The sequence below is a fragment of the Ascidiella aspersa genome, chromosome 1 (assembly GCF_963924565.1).
Source record: "Ascidiella aspersa chromosome 1, kaAscAspe10.2, whole genome shotgun sequence".
Taxonomy (NCBI): Eukaryota; Metazoa; Chordata; class Ascidiacea; order Phlebobranchia; family Ascidiidae; genus Ascidiella; species Ascidiella aspersa.
Genome location: NC_139447.1, coordinates 24,862,950 through 24,889,127, shown reverse-complemented (window position 1 = coordinate 24,889,127; position 26,178 = coordinate 24,862,950). Strand labels below are relative to the sequence as shown.

The following is a 26,178-nucleotide window of genomic DNA, read 5'->3' as shown; positions in this document are numbered from 1 at the left end:
CGCATATACGGACGAAGATGTCGCATATACGGGCGATCGCATAATGTCGCATATACGGGCGAAGTTCTCTGCCAAAAGTACTGTGTGGTGTAAGGCGTCGGAATGGCGTTCTATTAGATTTTACTTTGCCATTATAAAGTGTTTGTGTTGCCCGACAGTTATGACGTCATATCATGTCTTCATCGTGACGTCACACTCATCAAGTGCTGTAGTAAATAGCTCATATTTGGCTAGGTCGCATATACGGGCGTTCGCATAATGTCGCATATACTGGCGAATTTCTCTGCCAAAAGTACTGTGTGGTGTAAGGCGTCGGAATGGCGTTCTATCAGATTTTAGTTGGCCATTATGAAGTGTTTGTGTTGCCCGACAGTTATGACGTCATATCATGTCTTCATCATGACGTTACATTAATCAAGTGCTGTAGTAAATTACCCTTATTCGGCTGACTTGTTAACCACTATAGGTCGCATATACGTTGCAGTCGCATGATGCTGCACTAACTCCCCTAATAATTTCAACACTAACCTATTTTTTAACCCCACCCATTACCAAACAATCACCCCAAACAGAACCAAAAATCCGTCGGCATAATGCGGTGCTTGATAAAGTCAACGTCTCACGGAGATTCGCCGAAAATATCAGAAAACCTGTCGACAAGTGCTGCCATTGCCTGCGACCTCCTGCGAAGTTTAGCGGGGCGTCTACTCATCGTATCCCACCGAGGTTTCAACGACCAGAGACGCATTTTATTTAACATGTTGGCTTGGAATGTTTGATTCTGTTGGCATGGAATGTTTGATTCATCGTCCGAAATCGTAGTAGTTGATGTCAATCTGGTCATTCAACCGGAATGGCCGTTTCAATTGCAGAAGTAGCTTGTTGTTTTCCGTCGAAAGCAACATAAGTGCAATTCATGGCGAAAATTCCGTAGGATTTTGATTCACTATCCTGAAGGCAAACAGCAATGCATTGATATAGCCTTTCTGTTCAATTGTTTTGGGCTGATTTTGGGCAGCACAGACTCCTTAGTAGTTTTGAGCCCCCTGTTGCACATCGGATGTACGGGGTCGTGGATAGATGTTTTGTTATGCTGACACTCCTAGCGATTCTTGCTAAAAGATATATCAGCTGCCAATTAACACACCCAAAATACATTTGTGCGGTATTGGATAAATACTATGAAATAAGAAAACGGTTTATATAAGGTTATTTTGTTACATCATACATTCGATTACTGTTTCGGTAATGTGTTTACCAATTTGCTTAATATCCTGTCGGTTAGATGACCGTCATAAAATATGGCTGTGTTTCCGTGGTGAATTTCCATATAGAGCAAGCTAATCAAAAATTTGGCAGCGAAATCGTATAATCTTTCATTTAAAGAAATCAATTAGGCTCATAAAAAAATACTGTAAAACGTGAAATACCGCGGATTCCTTAAAAGAAGGCAACGATATTGCAATAATAATAGTATACTCACATGCAGTATGTAGATTATTAAAACCACATAAAGACATGGTATGACGTCATAACTGTCGGGCAACACAAACACTTCATAATGGCCAACTAAAGTCTGATAGAACGCCATTCCGACGCCTTACACCACACAGTACTTTTGGCAGAGAACTTCGCCCGTATATGCGAACGCCCGTATATGCGACCTACAGTCGCCCGTATATGCGACATCTTCGCCCGTATATGCGACCTACAGTCGCCCGTATATGCGACATAAACGCCCGTATATGCGACATTGGCTACTAACCCTAAAGCGTTTCTCGAACACCAGAGTTCAATCATTAAATTTTTGCGCTACTGTTAGGCGTAAATAAAGGATTAAACCACGTTTATGTGGAATACCATATAGGGGGGAAGAAGAATTGAAGATCATCTGTTGTGCGATTTATCCTTTTGGTTATTTTCGCAGTACTTTCAACGAGTTATTTCGGCAATTGTCTCAAACCTGTTTAAAAAAGGCAGCAAAATAATCTAGCAAAGCTAGCAATTCAGGTCAGACACATTAACCAGATCTTAAAAGATATATATATATTTCGCCAACCTTCGAATGAATTAAGATATACTGACGATGCCTTAGTTGGCGAAATATATATATATCTTTTAAGATCTGGTTAATGTGTCTGACCTGAATTGCTAGCTTTGCTAGATTATTTTGCTGTTACTGATCAGGAATTATGGTCGACATTTATCTTGCAAGGGTCAAGGTGATTTCCATTTTTAACATATTCAGTGCAACACTGTTTAAAAAAGGTTAAGATTTGTCATAATTACTACTTCCTTGTATCATCTGCTACGACTACAATTCCAACACTCGTTGTCGTCAACCTTACGAGAACGAAACCTCCGGTTGGTCAACAGACGTCTAATTGGTCCATAATAGACTTTCTTTTGAATTGCGGTGTTGTTTTGGCCCTGCAAGGCGCCAGCTTTTGGAGAAACGATCGGTTTGGAAATGACGTCACGAGACAGTTTATAGAATCATCAAAGCATTCGCTTGGAGTTCGGAACGCCAACGTTCAACTCAAAGCTAAATCAAGCGTTGCCAATGGAAGACACCCCATCAATTGGATTTACGGAAAACACAATTATCGCCGTTGCACGTGGTTTTCACGATAACTGATTCTGCCTACTTTTTTGGATATCTTTTAAAAATATACAAAAAATAAGCTGAAATGCCGATCGAGAGGTATTTAGCCTAAATTCGTTTCGTGTAGGAATAGACTACAAATTTTTTTAAACCTTTAAATCTATAGAATTTTGCTAATCATATACAATAATTAAAAAAAAATCAAGTTGAAACGTTGATCGCAAAATCTGTCGATTAATTCTTAAAAAGCCTATTTTTGTGCTTGTAGCTCAATAGTTTGAGAACATCACGTTTAACTGTTGTTAATTACGGTTTACTTTTGTTGTGCGGGAAATAATGTTTGTGTTAAATTTCCTTATTATTTTATACAATTATTATGTTTTTAGGATTTTCAGGCTAGGAAAAGATTAATTAATAGCCTACGCACAACGAGTCCAGTTATAGGTAGGATGGCAAGACACTATAGGTGAAATAACATACTTCAGTAAAAGCTTAATGACTTATCGACCGGCGCAACATATTATTCAATTCGTTCAAGTCCAAACACGAATTTAGTTATGACCCCGAATGACGTGCCTTTTTAATAAGTGAATAAGCAGCAAGTTTAATATGTTTCATGTTTTACAAAGTTACGTTTCATCGTACGAAAGGACGTGAATGCGACAACGTGAATTAACAGCAACCTTATTTTGGCAAAACAAGCGCTACTCCTATCCACCATTCCCAAATATTAGAACAAGCATTGTTTGTATAACCTCAGTGTTCGTGCTGTTCGACTTAAATGTTTTGTATAGAAAGGGTTTTACTACAATACAATAAATAACTTGAGGACATTATGGCGTATTTACTTGACATTGTTAAACAACCAAGGAAACAAGGTGATCGAAAAACGAAGTGCTAACTGGTACTTACACGGTTGGAAAATTCAATTCTAATAGTTGTTTAATGACATCTGGAAAGGGACTCCAGTCATAAGACTGAGATAAGAACAACAACAAAGTCGGATTAAAACACAGAATAAGACCAAAATATTGGCCATTCATGCCTTATTCCGATGAATTTAGGACGTATTCCGGCAGGTTTGGGCCTGATCAGACGATTTCGATCTTATTCTGTACTGTATTTTACTGCATGTTTGGCTTTATTATGTCGTTGATCTTAATACTATTGTTTTGTAGATTTTTCTGCTTTAGCTATTGTTGCTTTTTAGATCTTATTGTGTGTTCCCTGGAAAGCTCTATCTGTAGATTCTTTAAAAAGCCGCTTTACTAAAGCTATAAAGTTGGCATGCGGTGGGTTTACTCCACATAACTTCAAATCCGAAGATTGTTATGTTTAGTCTATTATATATTTACAAAGATTTAACAAAACTCACCAAAATGAAAAATGAATCATTCGGTCTCAATAAATACAAAAAAAATGGAAAGGTGGTTGCAATGTTACCATACACAGAGTTAATATAAAAAGAACGTTTTGCAACAGTATTTGTTGAAATACCTATACAAATCAGATTTGTTTCAATAAAACACGATATTTCCGTTAGATATACCTCACATTTATTAAAATCGGCGTAACTGACAAAATATTTAGCACTCGAGATAAAAGAAGCAACATTAACGATAACAGCAATAAAATAGTTTATTTAAGCTGCAATACGAGATCATTGTGAGACCACTGTTTCCCTACATTAGATCATTTGAATAAACACCTATAAAAAGGTTTTGTTCGCGAAACGATTACGGAATAATTAGATTTGATCGATAAAGAATAATCATGTTTGTTTTAACATTGCTTTTTAAAAGGAACATTTAAAACAAGATTGCTATATACAGACAAATCACAAAAGTAAATATTGTGCGATTGCAATCGATGAAGTGAATTTGATCCGCGGATTCATTAATCTTTCCCTACTCATCGGTGAGATATGGTTGATCGTTCATCCGCGAATCACCCTCTTCTGACTGAAATGTATAATTTTTTTAAACACTAAAATATGTTCGCATACGTGTGACTAATTTTCAAAAAGGTTTATCTACCTACTATTAAAAAAACACTATACCAGTACTACACAAGTTTGATTAGACTTCGTTGATTTCAATCATTGTAAAATAACCTTACTCTAACCAAAAAATATAGTGATATATCATTTAGGACAGGTATATTTTTGCTCAAAATTCGTCAAATATTTTTTGCCAAAATTTATTACGTTAAGAGATATAGGTTACTAAAAGTTACGGGGAATAGACATGTTAATTGGTTGTAATTGATTTTCAAAAATCAATGAGTTTCTCGCTATTTAATTAACCCGTCCTCTGTTCTTCCATTACAAAGCGTTTTGCTTTCTAACAGTTGGTTTACAATTTACTTGACGTTGGACTTTAGGTATTTCAAAGCATCAAACTTGCCACACAGTTTACAAAACGACAATATATGTTTCGTTAACATTTAACCCAAACGATCGATCATTTGTTACCCGAAGACATAATTGATCTTCAGATTATCGAAATATAAACTACCTTTGTTCATAACTTTAAACATCAAAAAAACAGCCAACCTTTTGGTCGTAGCGTTTGATGATGGATGGATTAAAAAAACGCGGTCGAAAAATCGAAGAGTGTTGAAACTGCCGTTTGATAATGGAAGGGCCCCCAAAGCGCTTTAGGATCGAGGGAACGCCGAATCGCTTTATTATTGACGGAACGCTAAAACGTTTGATAACGGAAGGGACGCCGAACCTCTTGTTTGCTGTCGAAGCGTGGTCGGTCATTTGCTGTTCGTTCGTGCCTTCAAATGTCGGGTGAAGCAATCGGAAGAGCTGCAAAGGCAAATCAATAAACTGAAGGCGATGCAGTTTTTGTTATTTTGCCTGCGGGATTTGAAAGGTTTAAATGATTATGTTGTCCGGAAAATTGAGTATTGAATTTAAGATACTGTATCCGTTATTATCACAAAGGTGAGAAATTACTATTGTGGCTAATTTTCGATGGTTCTATATCAGGGGTGTTCAAATGATTTCTGCCATGATCCATCATGGCCAAACCTGACAAAATGATGATCCACCAAATACGAATAGTAAACATACTGGACACGCTTTAATTTTGTATGGTGCTTTATTTATGTAACGCGATAACTTTAATAGTTAATCAGTATTTGTTAACCTTTTTAAGTGAGGGCGGACGTGGCGAGCGAAGCGAGCGCGATTTTTTAGATATACCGGCAGTTCTTTTAAATTTCTTGCAAGTTTTTATTACATTGCCGACAATACAAAATGTTAAAAAATATATCTCCAACATTTTTTAATAAGTTTACCATTAACAGTAACGAAGCGCTGATCTAGTTCAAAAGACCGCATCAAAACGTAAACAAGTCGGACGTAGAAAGATGATTCTCGCAAAGCGGGAAAATTTTTTTTTTTTAAATAGTCAAAAAGTATTTGAAATGGACTCGTATCTAGTTTTTTTTTTTTCTACCGCGCCCCCCTTTAATAAATGTCCTGTGCCTTGCGCCCCCTTAGATATTAAACAATAATACTAAAACAAATTCGTTATTTTTCTAATACAGTACATATCAATCCGACAGCATGAAAATAGAAAAGTTAACTCTTCGGTGCACGAACACAAAAAATTGCGATTATTTGGTTTTTATTGGCTATAAACTTTAATTTGGGAGACACAAACAAGTTGCTCGTGCTCGATATATTTGGTTTACATCAAGCTGATTTTGACAGACATGTTGTGAAAAAATAAAACATTGCGGTAATCGTGTTTTAAAAAGTATGATGGAACACAATCCAAAGGCTATTAACTGCAAATAACATTACAAATAGGCGCGAAAAGAGTTTCTCCCAATAAGTGATGCGCAAGAAAGGTATTTCGTAGTTGGCGCGAAGCTCAACATTTTTTTTGAAGTTTTGTTGTTAAAATAGACAAAACACAGTTTGTGGAAAGGGTGACGTGGTGCACAACTTAGATCTTCTTCAACCATATCATACTATTGTGACTAAACACAGCCCCGATTGGCCATAATAAGTAACAAATATTGTAAAAAAGCGAGAAACTATTAAAACATAGTAGCCTAAAGTTTGCAAATCGTACAATTATGAATCTTTTTTTTTTCAGTTACTTTTCCAAACAGTGTAATTTTGATGTTATGCATAGGGCAGCATACAAGCAGATTTAATAACTAACGCAACATGGAACTGATAAAATCATATAAAAAGTTAAATATTTTAGTAGAGCTTGGGCCCACCTAAGAATTACTTGGCGCCCCCTAGGGGAGCAGTGGATAAAAAACAGTAGATAATATCTATCAAGAGCAATCATTTGACATAATTAACGACCGCTGTCCCACAGCGTCGTGCGCCCTTGAAAGCAACTGTGCTCCTTGTTGGCAATTGATGAGACCAGTATTTTGAAGTTCGTAATGGTAGGAAACAACAGGGATAGTTACGTAACAATAAATAAGCTTCGGGAATTTTTTTGTAACAAAGCAGATAAAACAAAATATAAAAGTTGTGAATTAAGATTTTTGTGAAAAAACGAAAGCTACACGCATATCACGATTTAAACAGACCATTTAGTTCGAAAAAATACAACGCTGTCTTCACGCACGACTTTAATTTATCTGTATAATTTAGTGCAAAACTAAGTACAATAGAATAAGACTTTTTCATAAAAAAGAGGCCCTAACGATTGCAAAAGAGGCCCAAACGATTCCCTTGCAGGGAGATAAAACTGGTATAGCTGACAAAAATATTGAGTTGTTTGGCTTGGCTTGCGACCCAACACACACACAAAATCTACATTGGGTATTTTAACCTGGGTAACGCACATGTTGGCTAAACAATCTGGAAAATTAAATGCATAATTTAAATCATTTGCTCATTCTCTATTTTAATGATGTAATTTGACATCGAAACGGACGGCTGTAAAACAAAAAATACCGGGTTTCAGAAAGAACATGGACACTTACATATCCATTAATTTTTATTTTTAACTGTCGGCTAAACTTATGTTTTAATAAGGTTTGGGACAAATGTTATAAAATATGCAACCGTCTTTCGCTAATGGTGCCGACATTTCCTTTCGTTTTAGATGACCTTAACGGTCCTCGTTTAAACATGATAAATAATTAATTCATCCTTCATTAATTTGTAGCACCTTTCTGACGACAAATATAATTAAATTATTCCAAAATTTTTCGTAAATAACTTGACGTTTTTAGTTTCGAGGAAAAAATATGATCGTTTCCCAGTGTTTCGACAAAACAAAAATATTAAACACAATATTAAAATATTAAAAAAATAATATTAATAAAACTAATTCTAAAGTAGTATGAACAGTACTTACATCGTCAAACTTTCTTTTTAGGATGAAAGCATTTCCATATCGTGAGGCTCTATCAGAAATTCTGCCCTGATCGCTGTTATCTTGTGGGAACATATTTGGGTAATAATATTCTCCTTCCCGATTGTACACGACAGAATCTCCAACGCCCTATGGGGGATTTATTCCTTGCGTTATTTTGCAAAATTGTAAAAATTCACAAAAATAAAACAGGGTTTAGCAATGCATTCTATTGTCTAAACATCTTGTTTTTTTTCCAGTGTTAATTAAAATGCACAACCATTACAAGTTTATAGATCTGGCTCAAAAAGATAAGCATAAAATTGTATACAAGATTATGCTATTTTTTTGTTTAAAAATCAGACCTAAATCAAACTAAAATGCAATTTGAAGTTTTACCGTATTTTCTGGATTTCCGTTTATCATTTTTTGTGGTACTGCAAAATATAAAGTTTCATTAAACTATTGCATAACAAGTTAAAAACAATCTTATCGGAATAAAAACATGTCTTCATTCTTTATACTGATTTTACAAATGTAGCTTAAACGTACCTGATTTCGAACTCACAATAACCGTCACGAAATGCAAAACTAACAAATAACTTAACAAGTACAACATTTGTCCCATTTTTTTAAATTGAATTAATTCTGTTAACAAATATATAATGTTTAACAATTATTTTTTTGTTGCACTCAGGCTAGCAACAAATTTCCGAATACAACTGAAAACAACGCGCCTTTATATGCAAGAATTTTAGTCGTCAGCGTCGCCTCTGTCGTTAGTCGTTAAACAGCAATTTGTATGCTGATGGAGCCTGATCAAGTATAAATATAGTAGTTGCATTTCCGTAAGCCAAATTTTTCTGGCGCTTATCGATTCACGTGTGACGCGCCTACAGAGAATAATTCATGAAAGTACTCCGTCAACAACTGGCGTATATTAAATGATTAATCCCGCTTGACCGATGCATCGTTGTCCGCTTAACATGACAGCAAACGAGAAATTAATTTTACGCAAAGAACAAAACACTGTGGTGAGAGCACTCAATTCATCTCAAGCAAAAAATGCAAATCGATCGACTATCCCCGGCAACTCATCATTCCCTATCGCTGTCACGGAAGGCGCTATAAGCCGGCTTGATATATCAATTCAATTGATTGAAGAAGCGCGATCGAGTAAGCCTGATTTAGCTGCAGATAGGTTTGCTGCTTTTTAGGGTCATCAATAATTTGTCAAACCAGCCTACGTAAGAAGCAAATCTCAAACCGGATAGATAGCAAAGGCGACGTCGTGTATAAAAGAGCATGCATTTATAATCAGTCTGCCAACCACACGACGTTGCTCGTGAACCGTGCAATCAAATAAAGTCATACCACCTCAGCACAACTTTGCCAAACCTGCGGTCAATCTAATATCCATTTCGGCTTTCAAGTATATTGTTTCGGTCTAAAATTAAGACAGGAATTTTGCCAGTGAAAGGTCACTTTTGGTGTTGATAAAATCATACGACTTCGGTACGACCTGGCAACAACCCAACCCAAAACAATATAGAATGGATTTATAGAAAATCCTGGATTTCGCACTAATTCAAATTGAAATAGCAAAGCTCTGAAGGGAGCCTTCCAGTTTAACAGGCTTGTGTGTCAAGTTTTTAATAGTTTACAAACCAAAGTGTGATAATATTGTTCAGACATTATAAGTAGGTCTACTAGGTACATTTTAGTTTTAATATGATCTCCATATAATTTAGAGAAATCAATGTGCTTTAGTTTTAATCGTAAATGAGTCAACAATTGTTTTTCTCTTAAACAGCCTGTTGCCTACATTAAGCGCGTTAGTCGCAATAAGTTTTTTTTTTACAAATGTTTCGCGAGAAGTTCAACATTAAAATATTTTCTTCTTGCATTATGAGGTAAAGAAGCGAAATAAGAAGTAATTGAACGCTTGGCAGTAAAAGGAAGAAACTTTTCGTTATTTTATTTGTATTAGGCCTCCTTTTGAGCATTTTAAAAATCTGATATACAATACATGATAAAGTATTACAGTATTACTTGTGTAAAAGTGTACAATACATTTGCCTACTCGCGCCCATTTATCACACTATCAATCCTTATTTAGTCGCAGCTGCCCTTTTGCGCCTTAAATATGATTCTACCCATTGCACAAGCTTATATTGAGAATTTAGAAGAAAAATTTTGATTGCATATACTTTTAAAGGTTAGAAGCTGTCCTACCAGCCTCAAGTTGGGAGCACCAGTAAATCATTTCTTTTCCCGTTTAAAAAACATAAATATCGTTTTTATCGCTTTGGGTAAATTTTATTGAAAAAAATTGAGGATAAATCGAAGATAAGTTCCCTGTAAATTAGGAAAGTAGCGAGAAATTTATTTTTTAAGAATGGAAACGTGACATTTCGTCACCTGTCGGATTTGTGACGTTCATTTTTATCATGCAATATGTTTTTACCACATTTCTTTTGGGAGCCTTCTCACGTTTTAAATTTGTGTCTGTTTGTATTGCTAGGTTTTTGTGGAAAAATGAATATAGGCCTTCGGTACCTATTGCAGTAATGTAAACTCAAAATATAGCTGAAATTTAATAACGGTATCATTAAAATAAAGTATCAAAATAGACATTTGTGGCGTATAACAAAACTATCACTTTGTTCTATTTATTCTTATTTTTGTCCCAATAAAACCTACTGAATAGGAACGTATTAGAGACTGTTACTCACAATAAATGTATAGTCCGTGTGACAAGGGTCTCTTTGCAGAACCACTTGTGGTTCAAGGCTGTTTCTTCTCTTAATACGCTAACTTTACGGTACTAACTTACTAAGTGTGCGTGTGTATTGTATTGATCGTCGGAAAGGGAGAAAAAAAAAACTTAAAGCAATTATTGCCCATTTCTCTATTATCTCTGACACTCGCTTTAGAGCTCGTATAGTTGTGTGGAAGATCATACCACCATTTCAGCTATCTATTTGTTACCCGTATGGGTGCATAAATGCGTAATTTTTCTATTTTTAGCATCGATTAAAAACAAGATCATTGTTAGAATTTTCTTTGCTATCTCCATAAAACTGCTTCGCGAAAACGAAAAAACCATAGCATTAAGACTAACGACATAATAAAGGCAAATACCCAGTAATACCCACAGTACAGTATAAGATCGAAAGCTTTTGAATAACGCATAAACCACTCGGACTAAGTTCTAATTTTATCGGAATAATTCCTAAATGGCCAAAATAACGGCCTGAAACTGTAGGGAGAGGTTATGGAAGATCGGGGTCCATGGGTTTGACATCGGCTGTTTTGGTTTCGACGTTTGGGTGCTCTGATTTGAATGGCACCGTTAGTATACGCCGCTGTTTTGGCACCGGATTTTTTTACCCTGTTTAAGTTTATTTATGGGTAATGGGTCGGATTAGGAAAGGGTTGAAATTATTAGGGTAGTGAGTGATGTACTTAGGGGTTGGTTTGGGGTTAGGTAAAATGTTGTGAAGGCCTGATTCTGGTCATTTTAGGTCTTATTTCGACGGGTTTAGGACTTATTTCGATTTAGACGTTATAACGACTATTTGGTAATGGGCCGATATTGGTTTTCTTCCGAACTGTGGTTTATTCAAACGCATGTTGTTCTTATTTCGGTCTTATGGCTGAAGTCCTAAGACACCTAGGGGACCACGGACCCTATAGGTGAAAACCACTCTATTAGAGCATTAGCTAGTACAGTAATAGTATGCTGATAAGATTTTCGGCTGTAACGTTTTGAAAAAAAAAAAATAAATAAACACTTGTTAAAAAAAGTAGCCCATTATCTACCTAAAAGTATATTGGGACGATTGCATAATTTCACAAATACTTTGTTCGGGTTCCTAAATCGTTGTAAAAAAAAACGGAATAAATTCATTCCCTTTTTTGCATATTTACTCGGGAAATTGACTGGCAAAAACAGACCTTTTCAAGTTTCATGTTGTGTGATGTCACGCTATGACGTATTTTCCGGGTGCCAAACTTAAATGACCACAAAAAATGCTGGATCTGGTGATTGTTTAAAAGTGTGCCTATGTAAAGCTTGGATAATGTGGTATCCCTAAAAATGTGTAATAAAAATAGGAAGCGTGATAAACTTTTATTGTTGATCTGGTTAATAATGTGCCTTAATACGCACAGTGTCTTTGTGCTAAGATGCTTCCTCAATTTGCACGTATTTCAGTTTAATAACAAAAGTTAAATAGACCCTTGTAAGTTCCAATTACCTAATCCTAAATTGAGTCAAAGAACGCTTTATTAAGCTGCGAGACAACAATGTTCCACTTGTGTGCGACCAATGTTATAGATAGGCGTTGGTGCGACAGCTACTGTAATGAGTCTAATGACGTAACACATATCCGACGCGATAGACCAGGTGAATTGTGGCGATCGACCGGTCGATCGCGATCGACGTGTTGGCTGTCCCTGGTATAGTCGAACAAAATATCGTCGAGTTGGAGATAAATGAAAACAACTGACCTTGCTTTTAATCATACTATAGTACAGAGGTGGGCAATTATTTTTAACCGCGGGCCGCATGAGAAGGTTAAAATGTTGTGGCGGGCTGGGTCAAAAACAGGATCTGTAATACACGCAATATGACGTCATACTATGACGGTATAAAACAAATAAGCTAACGTCCTCATTACGTTTGTAGTTGTGCGAAAATGTGCAATTTAAGTGAAATTTAAAGAAGGCCACAAGACGTCGCGCGAAGCGCGTAAAATTGTGACTATTTTTGTTTTAAAATGTAAAGTTTTATTTAGATTTTGGGGGGCATGACGCATTAAGCACTTGACCAGGTTAGCTACTTCACATTTTGTGGCAAGAGTTCCCAAACAAATTTACAATACGCAGAGGCTTTGCATCCGCAGCTTAAATTGTGATGAACAGCCAAGAAATTGCAAGGGTAGTTTGGAAAGCTTGGTTTACGAGGAAGTGACCAACAAGAGCTCGACTGAGGAAGGTCAGTTGTACAGCGAGATTTGAAAGCGGCAAGTGAACGGTGGGTTGAAGACGGCCGACAATTCGAAGGTATACAAAAGTGCGTGAAAGCAGATGATATTCGAAAGGCAGGAAACGGGATCACGCTTTGCACCTTTTACTCTGAGAATGAAATTGCGTTGTTGTGCGTGCATTGCGGAAGGTCTACGGGCGCTTTCGAAGGTGCTTCAGATTGGAAGCAGGTCATTACGCCAAACGACCTCGACCAGGTGTTTAACATGCCCCATTGCCCCAGGTTGTGCGGCCCTCACCAGACAGAGACAAAATTGCGGCCCTCACTGGACAAAGACAAAATTATGGGCCATGGCGATAACCAGGGTTGTTTAAAGTGAAAACGACTGTACACGTTTCTCGTTAAAAACGACATTACACGTTTCTCGCCCGAAAATTGTTTCTTAAAATGCATGTATCATAAAGTTGCTTTTAAAAGAGATTAATGTCGCTTATTGTATGCAAATTTTGCAGTATGTTTGTCTTGAAATTGCTGGTTTTCTCAAATTTGTGTCGTAATGTCACCAATATAATTATTGTTGACCAAACTAATGCGTTTGGCCTTGGGAATCGCTGTTTGTATCGGCTACCAAGCTTCTCGGTTTCCCAGGGGGGATAGGACTTTGTGTAAATTTCGCAGCCTCCGTTTTGCTTCGTGATCTTTTTGTGTGCGGATTTGGTTTGTATTGCATTATTTGGATTGCCATTCGTCGGGTGGATATCGAGAGAATCGGACGCATTTTGAGGACAGATTGCAATCTCGCGGTTAGAGACAACCTTTAGCGGCTATAGCCTAATGCGAACACTTGGTGTGCAATGTGCATGTGTGTTTGCCTCATACTGATTGTCCTACTGTCCAATAAACGTTTTGCTTGAAAAAGTAAAGTCAATTCTTATTCTTAGCCTTGGGGATCGTGTCCCGAACTAGTCTGCGATCAAATGCCATGGCACACAACACTTGGCGAAATGTGTCACCAGTGTTCCCTCTAAGAAAATTTTCTAGTGCGCAAATATTTTTTGTAGTGCCCAAGAATATATTTGTAGCGCGCAAGAATATTTAAAGGCTGCGTTGGCAGCGCCCGCTGATCAATGTTTTTTGTATTGTGGCGAGGCGTGAAAATTTTAAAGATGACGTACAAAGCGTGACGTCACGAAACCCATATTTATAATTAATAAACTTACATGTGCAACTGTAATCGAGTTATATATGTTCAAACATATGGCAACTAAGCGGTCGCGTGAAAAAATATCCAAATATTTGGGTTAAATTGACAAAATGTCTAATTTAAAAAAAATAGGATGCGTGATGCCTTTAGCGCACAATCAAGAATCACGAACTATTCGCTCATTTGCATTTAATAAAATGATTTTGTCAATTTGTGAGAGCCATTGTTGACTCCACAGCTGTATCTGCACAGAAATAGTGTAAAAACTGAATTGTATTAAAAATTTACGTCCATAAAAATGCATTTCGGTTTCATAATCCCAAATTATTGTTAAACACTCCACTGCTGTGTTCGGCACTGTTCTAAACTCATTTTTTTCTTTAAGCTTGATTTTTCTGAATAGACATTTAATTCTACGCGAGATAACAAAAACATACACAGCATGGATGATAAAAACCGATCAGCCAAAGTAATTTATTACGTCACAATCGTCAATGCGGATATGATTTGTTAACTTGCTTTTAGCTACAAACATCAACGAAAAAACGGCCAATGCGAAATGCTCACACTGTTGTGGCAAAAAAGTGAAGATATTTTAGTTTTAATTTGAGAACGATGTAGGTGCGCAAAAGCAAATTTTACTGCGCAAATTGTCTGATTTTGCTGCGCAATTGCGCAGTTGCGCACCTTAGAGTGAACACTGTGTGTCACACATCTTTTTAACGAAATCCGTCATATTTATCGATCGGAACCCTAACACGTAAAATGTAAGTTGCAGCACGAATGGTTTAGCCTTGCGCGAAAGCGTGATATTCACGCAATACGTAATCCTAAGACCAAACTGCGTCAAACGTAAGTAAACTCCTCTTTGAAAGTGAAAATTGACTATACTGTTCAAAATTTGCAATTAACGCGATATTGTGCAAACTTTGTCTAAATTTTGCGTGGTTAAACACACTGTAAGAAGCCATTACGCTTTGGTCTGAATCACTATTAATTATTTTCGGGGAGGGTTGTTGTACGACATCCGTGTAAGCTTTAAAGTGATCTATTTATAATTGTAATCTAATTTGGAAAAACTGAAACGCTCTTGTCAAGTTAGATTCCTTTTTCATTTCGGGCGCTTTTTACTACCTTGGGTATTTAGACAAAACGTGCGATGGAGGATGATCGGCCATTTGGCAAACAAGTGCTATTATTTGCACGTTTGAGATTCGACGCTCCGCTGAAGAAAGCGTATTGCTGCGTAATAGCCGTACAAAAGTGCCGTGCCACAGTAAACCACCCAGGTTTGAACAGCTAAAAATCTGTACATGTGTGTAGCGTAACAGCTATATATTCCGGAAGCAGACAAAGCAAGAACGTTGGTAAATCGTCACAATCTACTGAACAATAATGCCGTGAGCCCGTGAATATTTCGCAAATAGCGTGACGTGATAAATCGTGACTGGCCTTTCTAGGTAACTGTAACTACGTTATAAAAAGATGACAAACACTACAGAACTGCAGTCAAACTCGCTGTGTTCTGAATAGGAAAGCGGTAACGCTTTTGAAAGTAGTAAAGGTAAAATCAAGCTTAGAAATAGCTCTGGGCTATGTCACTAGTAAGTATTGCTTTGGGCTGTCGCTGTATGACTGTTGGTAGGACACATACCTCTCGGGTTAGTTTCAAAACTGCTTGTGCAAGTTAACTTGGCAACCTTATGCTTGTTTATAGTCCATGTAAATAAATTTAAATAAACTTGCCAACCAACTGTATGGTAACTTTTATAATGTCGGTCAAAAGATGGAAAGTACTTTCTGGGGAAGGAAAGATGTGCAGTTTAGTACTTTTATGTGTGGCAATATATTCGCTGCTACACGTATTTGGAGAATCGGTAGAGCATGAAGGAACAGATGAAAGAAGCTCCAAACGTTTTTTGGGAGAAGGTTGGTCGGCCATGTCGAGAAAGAAAGACATTGCCGACTTCGAATGGACTCTGTGGTTTTCCGAATCTCGTTTCGTGTTATTGGCAATGTACGTTTGTCACTCGTTATGTACGATTGGGTGCGGTTACTTAGAGTTCAACAACGAGGTAAGCAGTTTTTATCAATATTTACTACACCCTCTAATTAAAGAAAAACATTCGGTCATTTTATTTATTATAGTTTTTTTTTTTTAAATAAGTGTATAGGCCTACTACTCTATAGCCTACTACTACCGATATACAAAAATATTATTAGGTAGGCTATATATCCTTAGAACCAAGTTTGCACCATACACATTACTAAGAATGTTATTTCAAGAAAACTTTAAGAAATTGAAAGGTAGTGATCGTGACCATTTGCATTGTGTTTATGTAAGTGTAAATTCAGAAAAAAATACATTCAATTATTTACATTGACCAATCAAAACACTAAAACGGTAGCGCTAATTGCGATGCGACGTCCTAGTTTTTTTGGTGTCCTGATATCAAAAGACAGCACTCCATATATTTATCATCTGATGTTATACTTAAAGGTTGGAAATACGGTACTGTTCTCCCACGACTTTATGTGGATCTACACTTTGCTCGGATGGAAGTTCGTGGCGGCGGTGGCTTTGTGCAGTGCAATATTCTACGTGGTTTCCACGCTAAAAAGAGAGCTTTATGTTTGGTCACTTGGTGCCATTCTGTTGATATCAATGCACTTGAGTCCATATATGCAGGTTCGTTAAATTGGCGTTACGAAAACGATAAAAAAGGAGGCTACAACATTCAGTTGAATTAACAAACTCATTATATTTATTATCAAACCATACACCATGTCCACCCACTAATTATTAATTTTCTTTGCCATGTTCGGACCATGAATGTAGCTTAAAGTAGTAATGATCGATGCTTGACACTTTAATCCGATTCCCTACCACATGACATCATTTGGGAAAGGCGGGGCAAAAACAAATTGCACGAGTAAAATTGCATCAATATAAAAGTTGAATGGGTATAAATAGAAACTGCCTTTATATTTGTAACACGTTATACCAACTCATTGAATGACATATACACATACATACGTGTTCAACAACTGTGGTCCAGCCCTTCTGAAGCTGCTTTTTGACCAACGATTACGGCTTACGTATCATAAAAAAGTACACCAAAAGCCATCGTAGACTCACCGTCGATCAATGATACAAGCAAGGCAGGAAAAAACTAGCCTGCAATGAGGTTCGATCTCACGACCTCCGACCATACCAGGACCGTCGGCTCTACCAAATGAGCTACACAGGCCCTGAAAGGAGCGAGTCCACAAATAACCATACGCCAATGCTTGCTATTATACCAACTCATTAGTAGTATTCAAAATTAGTATTCAAATAAATATCAATCAACCATTTTTACAGGAGATCTTGTTAAGATTTTTAATTCCTGCAAAACTGATCTAAATATAAAATAAAACGATATTAAGTAATTTGTTCCAGTTCCAAAATGCACACTGAAAGGCCAATACACGAAAACGGTAAAGCTTTAATTTGTGGTACGCGAGTAACAACGAACACCCTTGTGAGAGGTCCGTTTTGCCCGAATTCTACGCATCGCACGAAACCCTAATTTCTTTTAAATCTCGAAACTTAAAAGTTTAACTTTTTTGGATTATTAAACAGGCCCTTATCTGTAAACCAATTAGCAAAAAAAAAATCACCTATGCTTGGAACTTTAGTAGCCAACACATTCTTTATATCAACATCCCCGAAACACATATTCTTCCCTCCCTGGTTTGTGAAAAATCAAATCTGCCTGATATTTGGCGTTGGTCGCTGTTCATCAAACATATATTGGATGCTGGCAATTTTCGTTTACCCTCCTCACATTTGTTGCTAACTTTCAGGTGTTATATTCCGCATCGATAAACAGCTATGCAATCTTGGCTCACTCAGCAATGTTGTTGGGGGTGTTTCGATGCTGTAGTTTCGGTTTCGAACATTGCAGGAAAACTTCGACTGGAACATTGGACACCTTTTTTAGTCTAATTCGGTACAGTTTCTACCTGCCTTACTTTTTCTTTGGACCAGTAATGACGTACGACGTATTTTCTAAACAGGTAAAGATATTTTTATTTGTGACATAAAACGTCGCATGTGAAAAGGAACAACTTGTACACTGCACGTGATAATGTTTTAATAAAACATTAAAAAAAATGTTTTATTTAACACATTAGGGTAGTCAAAAGACTTTTAAGACGTTGCTTTGTAAGCTCGTATATCGAACTTAGGACAAACTAAACTATGTTTTATTACGCTAGAAGCCGAGTTTCAACAAATCGGAGACGGTTGTACACTTCTTAAAAGACGTTGCTCGGGTCGGAGTTTACGTGATGTGCGTCGATTTTCTTTTGCACTTTTTCCACGTGTCGTCACTTCCACTGGATCAATCCTTTATGAAAAACAGTCCTTCTGTTGTAGTGGGTATGATCAATAGTGTTGATTTTTTTAATGTTGGATACAACTGTGACATATCCGTATATCCGACTATAAATAAATCGAGCGACGACGCGCACCGAGCTACCCATGTAACTAGCTGCCATGAAAAATTACGTCTGATTGTCGCTAAACATAAGCTTTGGTAAAAACACAGCTTATTAAAGCAAAGGCAAAATTTGTAACATATATAACGCAAACCTATAAAGATTGTGCAGCAAATTGTATCCTAAGTTTACACGTGGCAGCCAAAAATACAATAGACAAACTTTACGAACAACCTTTAAGGTCGATAAAATCTAAAATTTAGCTAGTGGAAAACTGTTTACAGAAAATCGTTTTAACCTTGTCTTGATTAAAAATAACAATCGCTTAGTCGTGAGATTCAACCTAGTTAACAACTGTTTCGCCCGCCAGGCGCGCATCTACGATTTTTGTTTGGGGGGCCAATAAAATACTTTTCAGAAAAGGACGTTCCACAACACAGTTCGTTAATACTATTTTTTTTTTCTTATCCAGTTTCGTTGATGTTTTATTCAAGTTTTAGGTTGGAAGACATTTATAAAACATGCGGTCATGCACGCTTTTGACTTTGCTGCAAGCATTTTTTTTTGTTTTCGACGCGGGCATGACACACCCGGAAATTATATTTTGTCTATTCGCCTGATATAAACACAAAAGTCGTTCGCGTGTATACCATTTAGCTTGGTAATGTGTTTACGCCGTTTAACGCCAACATTTAGCCAAAGGCGCTGCCGTGAATACCATGGCACTCTCACATGAAAGTTTTGAAAACACTCTGTGAAAATGTATTTAGTTATTTTAATATTAACAAAAATATTAACTTACTAATATGTGTCAGGATTCCTGGCGTTCGCTAACGTATTTCTGGATTGGATGAAAGGCCGGGTTCTGTATGCACTATCCAGTGGCGTGGCCGGCCATGTTGATGGCTACAGCGAGGCACCCAGGGGCTGCAAAAACATCTCGAGAATCTTCACTTTTGCAGACACCTACTTCGACCGCGGTATACAGCACTGGCTTTGTCGGTAAAAACATGGTTACAAATTACTACCATAAACTTTTTTGTTGTTTAGAACTTAAACGGGTTAAATATGGCCAGAATCAAAGTTTTAGAGCTTGTGCAGTACGGGCCATAAATAAGGACGTCCGATAATATCGGATCGGAGTCTATACCCGGTGCCAAGTAGTAGTATCGGTACTCGTCCGATACTAGGGCAGTAGCAGTGCCGATCCTATATCAAACTATTACAGGAATTTCAAACTTATTTGCGATCTAACTCAACTATTTTTACCTTAAAAAGTTAAAAAAAAATACTAGGTTAACAACAGGAGGTACTCTAACTTCTTAACGGTAAAGCAAATTTTGGCCTAAGAATCTGAAAAAAATACTCCTAACGTTCCAACTCTATCTAATTTGGTTGTGTAAGCATATAAAAGACGTCATTTGGTATCAGACCGCGATTTTTGTCCAAAATAGCGGGTATTAGTGTTGGACATCCACAGTCCTAACCACACTTTTAATCTCGATATTTTAATCCGATATAACAAAAATGGTTGTTTAACAGATACGTGTATAATCCTGTGGGCAATGGCCATACAAACATTACCAAAGAGGCAATTGCAGGAGGACTTTCATTTATGGTGGTCGTGTTTTTACAAGGGTTAGGGCTGAACACTCTTCTGTGGGCATTTCTAAATTGGGTTGGATTAACTGTAGAATTTATAATAAGCCAACAAAACTCTGGGATCCAAAATAAGGTAAGTAATTTCAGCAGTGCAACTATACTGAATTTACAACAAATATAGATAAACATACACATATATTTAGATTCCAAAGACATTACTGCTTGGAATGAACTACTGGTGTATCTTGCTGTTTAACAGTATTGCAATAAATGGTCTCGAAGCATTTCAGCTATATTTCACACAAATTTTCATCAATGGTGGGTTGTATTTTTACAAAATCATTTGTACATACAAAAACAATTGTTTTTACACAGGCGGTTATATTGGAATACTCTCGGCATGTGTTCTTGGATACTGTTATGTATCTCTAAACACAGAAATCAATCAAATGGATAAAAATGTTAAAGTGGAATAACAATAACTGCCAGAGGATTGCTTGCTTAAATTTGTTTAAAACCATATAAAGCTTTGTTTCTGCTGCAAATTGTGTGATATTTACAGGCAGATAAGTTCTTTAAAAGCAATGAGCAGTCATGAAAGTTATCTCTTGTATGGATGATATCCAGTAGATTTATCACCATTGCTTGAATCTTTACCAGTAGTAGCAGCAGCAGCAGCAGGAGCAGCCGCTTTTGAAGCATCGCCTCCGTACATAGGGCCATAGGAAGAGTTATATTGGTTATATGTTCCCATGTTTGGGTATCCACCTTGGACGGGTGCACCTTGCTGTGGGTATTGCTGGCCATAACCATAACTCCCATATCCAGAATACATTTGCCCATAACCGTAACTATTGTTGGGCATATAACCTCCTGAGGGGCCCATAGCACCATAACCTTGTCCCCAACCACTCATTTGTCCATAACCCTGGTTAGGGTTGTTTTGGTTCTGTACACCAGCTCCATAGTTGTTCCACTGTTGTTGATCATTCTGCTGATATGGCTGTTGTTGTTGGGACTGTTGTTTAGGTACACGGTTGGTATCCCTTGGTTCAGCTTTCTTGGCTTCAACTCTTTTGCCTGAAATCTCATGGTAGTGTTGGTTGACCGCCATGGCGGCAGAGGATTCTTCAGAGAAGGTTACAAATCCAAATCCTTTGTTTAGATTGTCATCCTTACTCAGGGCAAATGTAACTTCTGACACTTCACCAAACTTAACAAAATACTTTCTTACTTCTGCTTCTGAAATATCCCTGGGAAGTCCGCCAATAAAAATTTTATGGGTTCTCACATGCATTTTTTCTTCTTCTTTCTTCTTTTTTTGCACCTCCATAGGTGTGCAATGCTTCGGGTCAATAGTTTTGTCATCCAGAACATGAGGTCTTGATTTAAGGACAGCTGCAACACCACTTGCATCAGAAAAGGTTACAAACCCAAAGCCACGAGAGTGCTCCGTAACTTTATCTTTCATAACCTTGGTTTCAGTGACTGTTCCAAATTGACTGAAGTAATTTTTCATTTTTTCTTCAGTTGTGGCCCATGACAAGCCCCCAACAAACAGTTTTGTATCGTCTTCTGGCATAATTTAAAGGTTGGACGTACCGGCCAATAATTAGTATAAATATTAAAAATATATATCAGTAGATATCTAAAATAAAGTTAAATTAATATTAATGTAAAATTACAGTCCAAATAAAATATACATATTGAACAAATAATTGTCAATATATATATATATATACTTGTTCTAGATTATCAAATGTATCAGAAAGGTAAAATCAGGAATTAAAGCACTATCAAAATGTCAAGATATTCCACCAAAAAAATTTTCCCAAACTTTCGTAAGATTTGGTTTGCATACTGTACCAATTTTGTTATATGTGGTTCATACCTACACATTCTGTGTAACTAAATAACAAGTGAATAGTTATCTGAAATTTTACTAATGCTATATACATTTATATGTATAATCATATAAAAATGTAAGAACTTGTACTAATATTTTATGTATTTTACAAATGAGTGTATTTGAAGGTATAAGCAGTTTTTTTTTTAATTAATCGAAAACATGTTTATTATTATAAATTCATTTGTTAGTTGTCTAGCAACTTTAGTGTCACTTTTGTAGTACATTGAATGTTTTATAAGGTAGATTACATTGTTACCAGGTAAATTACAAACCCTTTGAAAGCTATTGTTTTAAATTTGCTGCAATCTTTCTACAAAATTGTTTTGCATTTAATTACAGTTTGCCTAAAAAATTATTACACTGTAATTAAACGTTCGTCATGGATTTATGATTAAATGAACAAAAAATAATTTAGATTTAATATTCTGGATTTCTTTTTGGAAATTTCAAACCCAGTGTTCTTCAGTACTTTTATATTCTATACAACCCTAGTACAATTGCATTAAAAAAGACATCAGTATTATGTTGCTTAATTATTGTATTGTTACCAGGTTGGAAAGTTTGGCCTGATAAATCCCCCGCGCAGTTGCACTTTCAACCGCGGTCACAGCCGCGCATTTCATAGAAAATGTGTTCAGCCGCGCAAATCTGACTCGAGCAAACGTGCAAAACTTCAGCCGTGCAAACTTCTGTATGAAACTAAATTACCTAAAAATGAGTAATACTGCTAAAATATAAATATGGACTTTAACAACCTCTACTATTTATGAGAAGTATAATAACATAATAGAAACGTTAGCATGGCTTCTGTAAAACTGACGTCACATTTATTCACTCATGTATGACCAAAAAGGTATCACCTTCAATCGGGCCTGCACAACTTAAAATGGTACAGAGCCACAACAAGCACAAAAAAAAATTGCGGCCCGCATACTGAAGTCTCATAACATTTTTTTAACGTACGTAATAACACAATTAATAATAAAAACACCTGTTTTTTTTCGAGCACACTCATGTGCAAAATATGCAGCTGAAATCAACATGTCTAATAGCGTGATTTAAAATAGAAGCAATTAACCGAAAATGTTATTACTTTGAGGAATAAATGCCGTTATACAGAGTTTATACGCAGATCCAACATTTTAAGCTGGAAATGGCATGGATATCTGCGCATTGTTCAACGTTATGTATGCGAACACAGGCACTGAGGCACATAAGCAGTAGCTGAGTCTTTTTATAGAGTGGTAGACAAGCAAACCATGGACGGGAAACAAGTTTAAAAGTATTAGTTTAAAGGATCGGTCTAAGATGGATTGGTGTTTTCCCAATATGAAAAGGCCCTCTCGGAGATTTCCGAGCTGTGTATAAATGCAAATCAAGTTTTGGACTTAAACGGCATTACTTTCTGGTCTACCCTAACAAAACGTAAAAGAAAAAGCATCAAGTAATTGCACCAAAAGTTATCAATGGGCTTAAACATTCAGAAATTAAAGTTCCTTTTCTATTTAAATCGGCTGGGCATTTTGAAACGTGCCAACTGATTTTTTAAATACAATCTGTCGAAACGGGACTTATATGTATTTTAGTGCCTGTGGTTTCAATAAAATTAATAAGATTCTGATTTAAAGTACGGCAATGACCTGTAATGTCCGATATTTTGCCTCGATGTCGTTTCTTTAAAAAAATATTTGATTCAAAATATTGGTCGAGTTTTGCGTATTGCTCTAATGGGGAGCATACAAAAGACCTACAAAACAACAATATCTAAATCAGAATAATCAAAAGTTCCATGGTATTAACACAAAAGAATATATAAAATCGTCCAAAAAGTCGTAGTAAACCTTTCAAAATAAGTCCTAAATTTAACGGAATAATGCCTAAATGGACACAAAATGCCTAAAACTGAAGGGAGAGGGTATGGGATGTTTGAGGGACACCTGTCTGGCATCGGCCGTTTTGATGTCGAGGTTTGAACGCCCTAGTTTGGACAGCGCAGTTAGGGTGTCGCTGTTTTGGCACCGGATTGTTTGTCCCTGTTTGGGGTTAAGGGCGGGTAATGGGCGGGCTTACAATTTGGGTTTAGGTTAAAATTATGAGGGGCCTTTTTCTAGCCATTTAGGTCTTTTTCCAGGGGGCTTGGGTTTTTTTTTTTTCGATTTTATACTCTATAAGACGTATATAATTAAATAGAATGCATAAAATAGAATCCCCTGTGAAACACTGAAAACGCACAGTTTGGCGTTTTGGGCATGCGTCAGTGGACAACGGTCATGGGTATAGTGACGTCAAATTTGACAATAATATTGCAAATATTGCATATTAAATGCTACACTTTCTAACTTTTTATATGTTTACCTGCGCACTGCGCACGCACATTAACCAAACATCGCGCAGTGCTTTAAGTATTCTATGAATGCTGTAAGTTTAATATAATTTTGCAACTTACAACCTTCGGTAGCCTGGTGGTTTATTTTCAGCCGAGAAAAATAAACAGCTGCAAAACATCTCCCCCACGCAAAATCCAAAGTTTCCAATCTGGTATTGTTATTAGGTTAAGGTCTATAATAATATAATTATTGTATATTACCCCCCTAGATTGATATTTAACTATTTTAAATTTATTTTAATTTATAACATAGAGTATATCTAAGTGACTGACATAATTTTTTTTATGTTTATATTTTATAAGGTAACAAACTTGCACCAAGTTTACGAAAAAGATATTTTTACAAAATAACTTATTGATACAGATGTTATTTATAACTGTGAAATATCTACATAATACTTAAATTGATAGATATTGTAATTTTTAATTATGTAGGTTATATTGTATTGTTACCAAGTACACTGTAATTTACAATAATTAGTTAATATATGTTTTAAGAAAAGAAATCGTATGTTACCAGTTACCACCTAAATTATTATATGGTATTTGTAATTTTAAGTTACATTATTATTTAAAGAAGATATTGTTATGCTTATATATGTAGGTTATATTGCATTGTTATTAAGAACCCTATATTTAATAGTATGTTGCTTAGGAAATAAATCGTATAGATCACATAGAATAATACATGTTATTTCAAACTTTATTTTTAAATTATAATTTTATTTTCAGGTAATCAATGTTTTATTTGGCATTTCATAATGTATTGCGTAACTTGTAGTTTACTATAGTTAGTTAATACATTGTCTAAGAAAATAAATCGTATAATACCACCTAAATGGATACATGCTATTTGAAACTCTATTTTTAAGTTATAATTTTATTTTTAGGCTATGTACTGTTTTATTAGGTACGTTATATTGTATTGTTACCGGGTATCCTTGTTTAATTTTGATCCAACGCGCCCAGTCCTTTTGAAATGTCACTGAAATCGTAAAACAATCGTGCTTTTTGAAACATTTTAAAAACCTTGAACAAAAACACGCGTCACCCACGCAAGCGAGTTGCTCAAAACTGGACCGGAAATTGAAAACGTCAAACAATTTAAAATTTTCATAGAAACTTTACCATTTTAACTTTTTATAGGTGGCCGTATGCAGGGTTGCCTTTTTTAAAAGGCGAAATTACGATCAAAATTTATAACAGGTTGAACACCCGCCTCTAGAGCACTAATAATATACTGCAGTATTTATGAATTCAATTTTTCATGTTTTGCCTTAAATTTCTAAAAAGTTCAAAAAGCCGTGCGCCACCCGTGAGGCGAAAAAAAAACTGGAACCACAAAAATAAAAAATATTTAATCTATGCATTTTTTGCAGTGGTTCCGTAGCATATTAATATGGCTACTCAATAGTTTTAGGTTAGTATGAATTGTTTGTACCAAGGTTTGTACAAATGGCGTGCAGCAGGGCGAATCCAGGATGTTTGTTGTCGGACTATGATTTTTTTAAGATAATATTTAATCAGGTCAGGGGAGGAATGCAAAACTCCGCAACAAAAACAGTGTGTAATTTTTAATTTAAAAAGTCGTTTTATCAAAATTAAGAACTTCAAAGTCAGGCTTTAAGCATGCGATATTAATTAGCATT

The 26,178-nt window shown here is 36.2% G+C and overlaps 3 protein-coding genes and 1 long non-coding RNA gene across 5 annotated transcripts; 1 reads left to right on the top strand and 3 right to left on the bottom strand.

The window, feature by feature from the left end:
- Positions 1-4,283: 4,283 nt before the first annotated feature.
- LOC146168470 (uncharacterized) lies at positions 4,284-8,592 on the bottom strand. The gene is made up of 5 exons (XM_083389098.1): positions 8,503-8,592; positions 8,350-8,387; positions 7,954-8,100; positions 5,160-5,420; positions 4,284-4,566 (listed from the first exon to the last, which is right to left on the bottom strand). Exons 1-5 carry the CDS (start codon positions 8,576-8,578, stop codon positions 4,513-4,515), a joined length of 576 nt encoding a protein of 191 aa, XP_083245224.1. The 5' UTR covers positions 8,579-8,592; the 3' UTR covers positions 4,284-4,512.
- A 7,283-nt stretch (positions 8,593-15,875) lies between these two features.
- On the top strand, positions 15,876-21,640 carry LOC146168469 (protein-cysteine N-palmitoyltransferase HHAT-like protein). Of its 2 annotated transcripts, XM_083389086.1 has the most exons (8): positions 15,876-16,222; positions 16,648-16,836; positions 17,997-18,209; positions 18,411-18,573; positions 19,448-19,634; positions 20,175-20,367; positions 20,438-20,552; positions 20,610-21,640. In XM_083389086.1, exons 1-8 carry the CDS (start codon positions 15,905-15,907, stop codon positions 20,708-20,710), a joined length of 1,479 nt encoding a protein of 492 aa, XP_083245212.1. In that variant the 5' UTR covers positions 15,876-15,904; the 3' UTR covers positions 20,711-21,640. The 2 variants fall into 2 exon arrangements, with proteins under 2 accessions (XP_083245212.1, XP_083245211.1); XM_083389085.1 differs by having other exon boundaries at positions 20,438-21,640.
- LOC146168467 (uncharacterized) lies at positions 18,151-25,593 on the bottom strand. The gene is made up of 3 exons (XR_014496974.1): positions 25,462-25,593; positions 19,435-19,626; positions 18,151-18,541 (listed from the first exon to the last, which is right to left on the bottom strand). It is a non-coding gene; the product is annotated as an uncharacterized LOC146168467 (long non-coding RNA).
- Positions 20,541-24,732, bottom strand: LOC146168468 (DAZ-associated protein 1-like). Its single transcript, XM_083389095.1, has one exon. The coding sequence runs from the start codon at positions 21,814-21,816 to the stop codon at positions 20,836-20,838; it is 981 nt and encodes a 326-aa protein (XP_083245221.1). The 5' UTR covers positions 21,817-24,732; the 3' UTR covers positions 20,541-20,835.
- Positions 25,594-26,178: the final 585 nt, after the last annotated feature.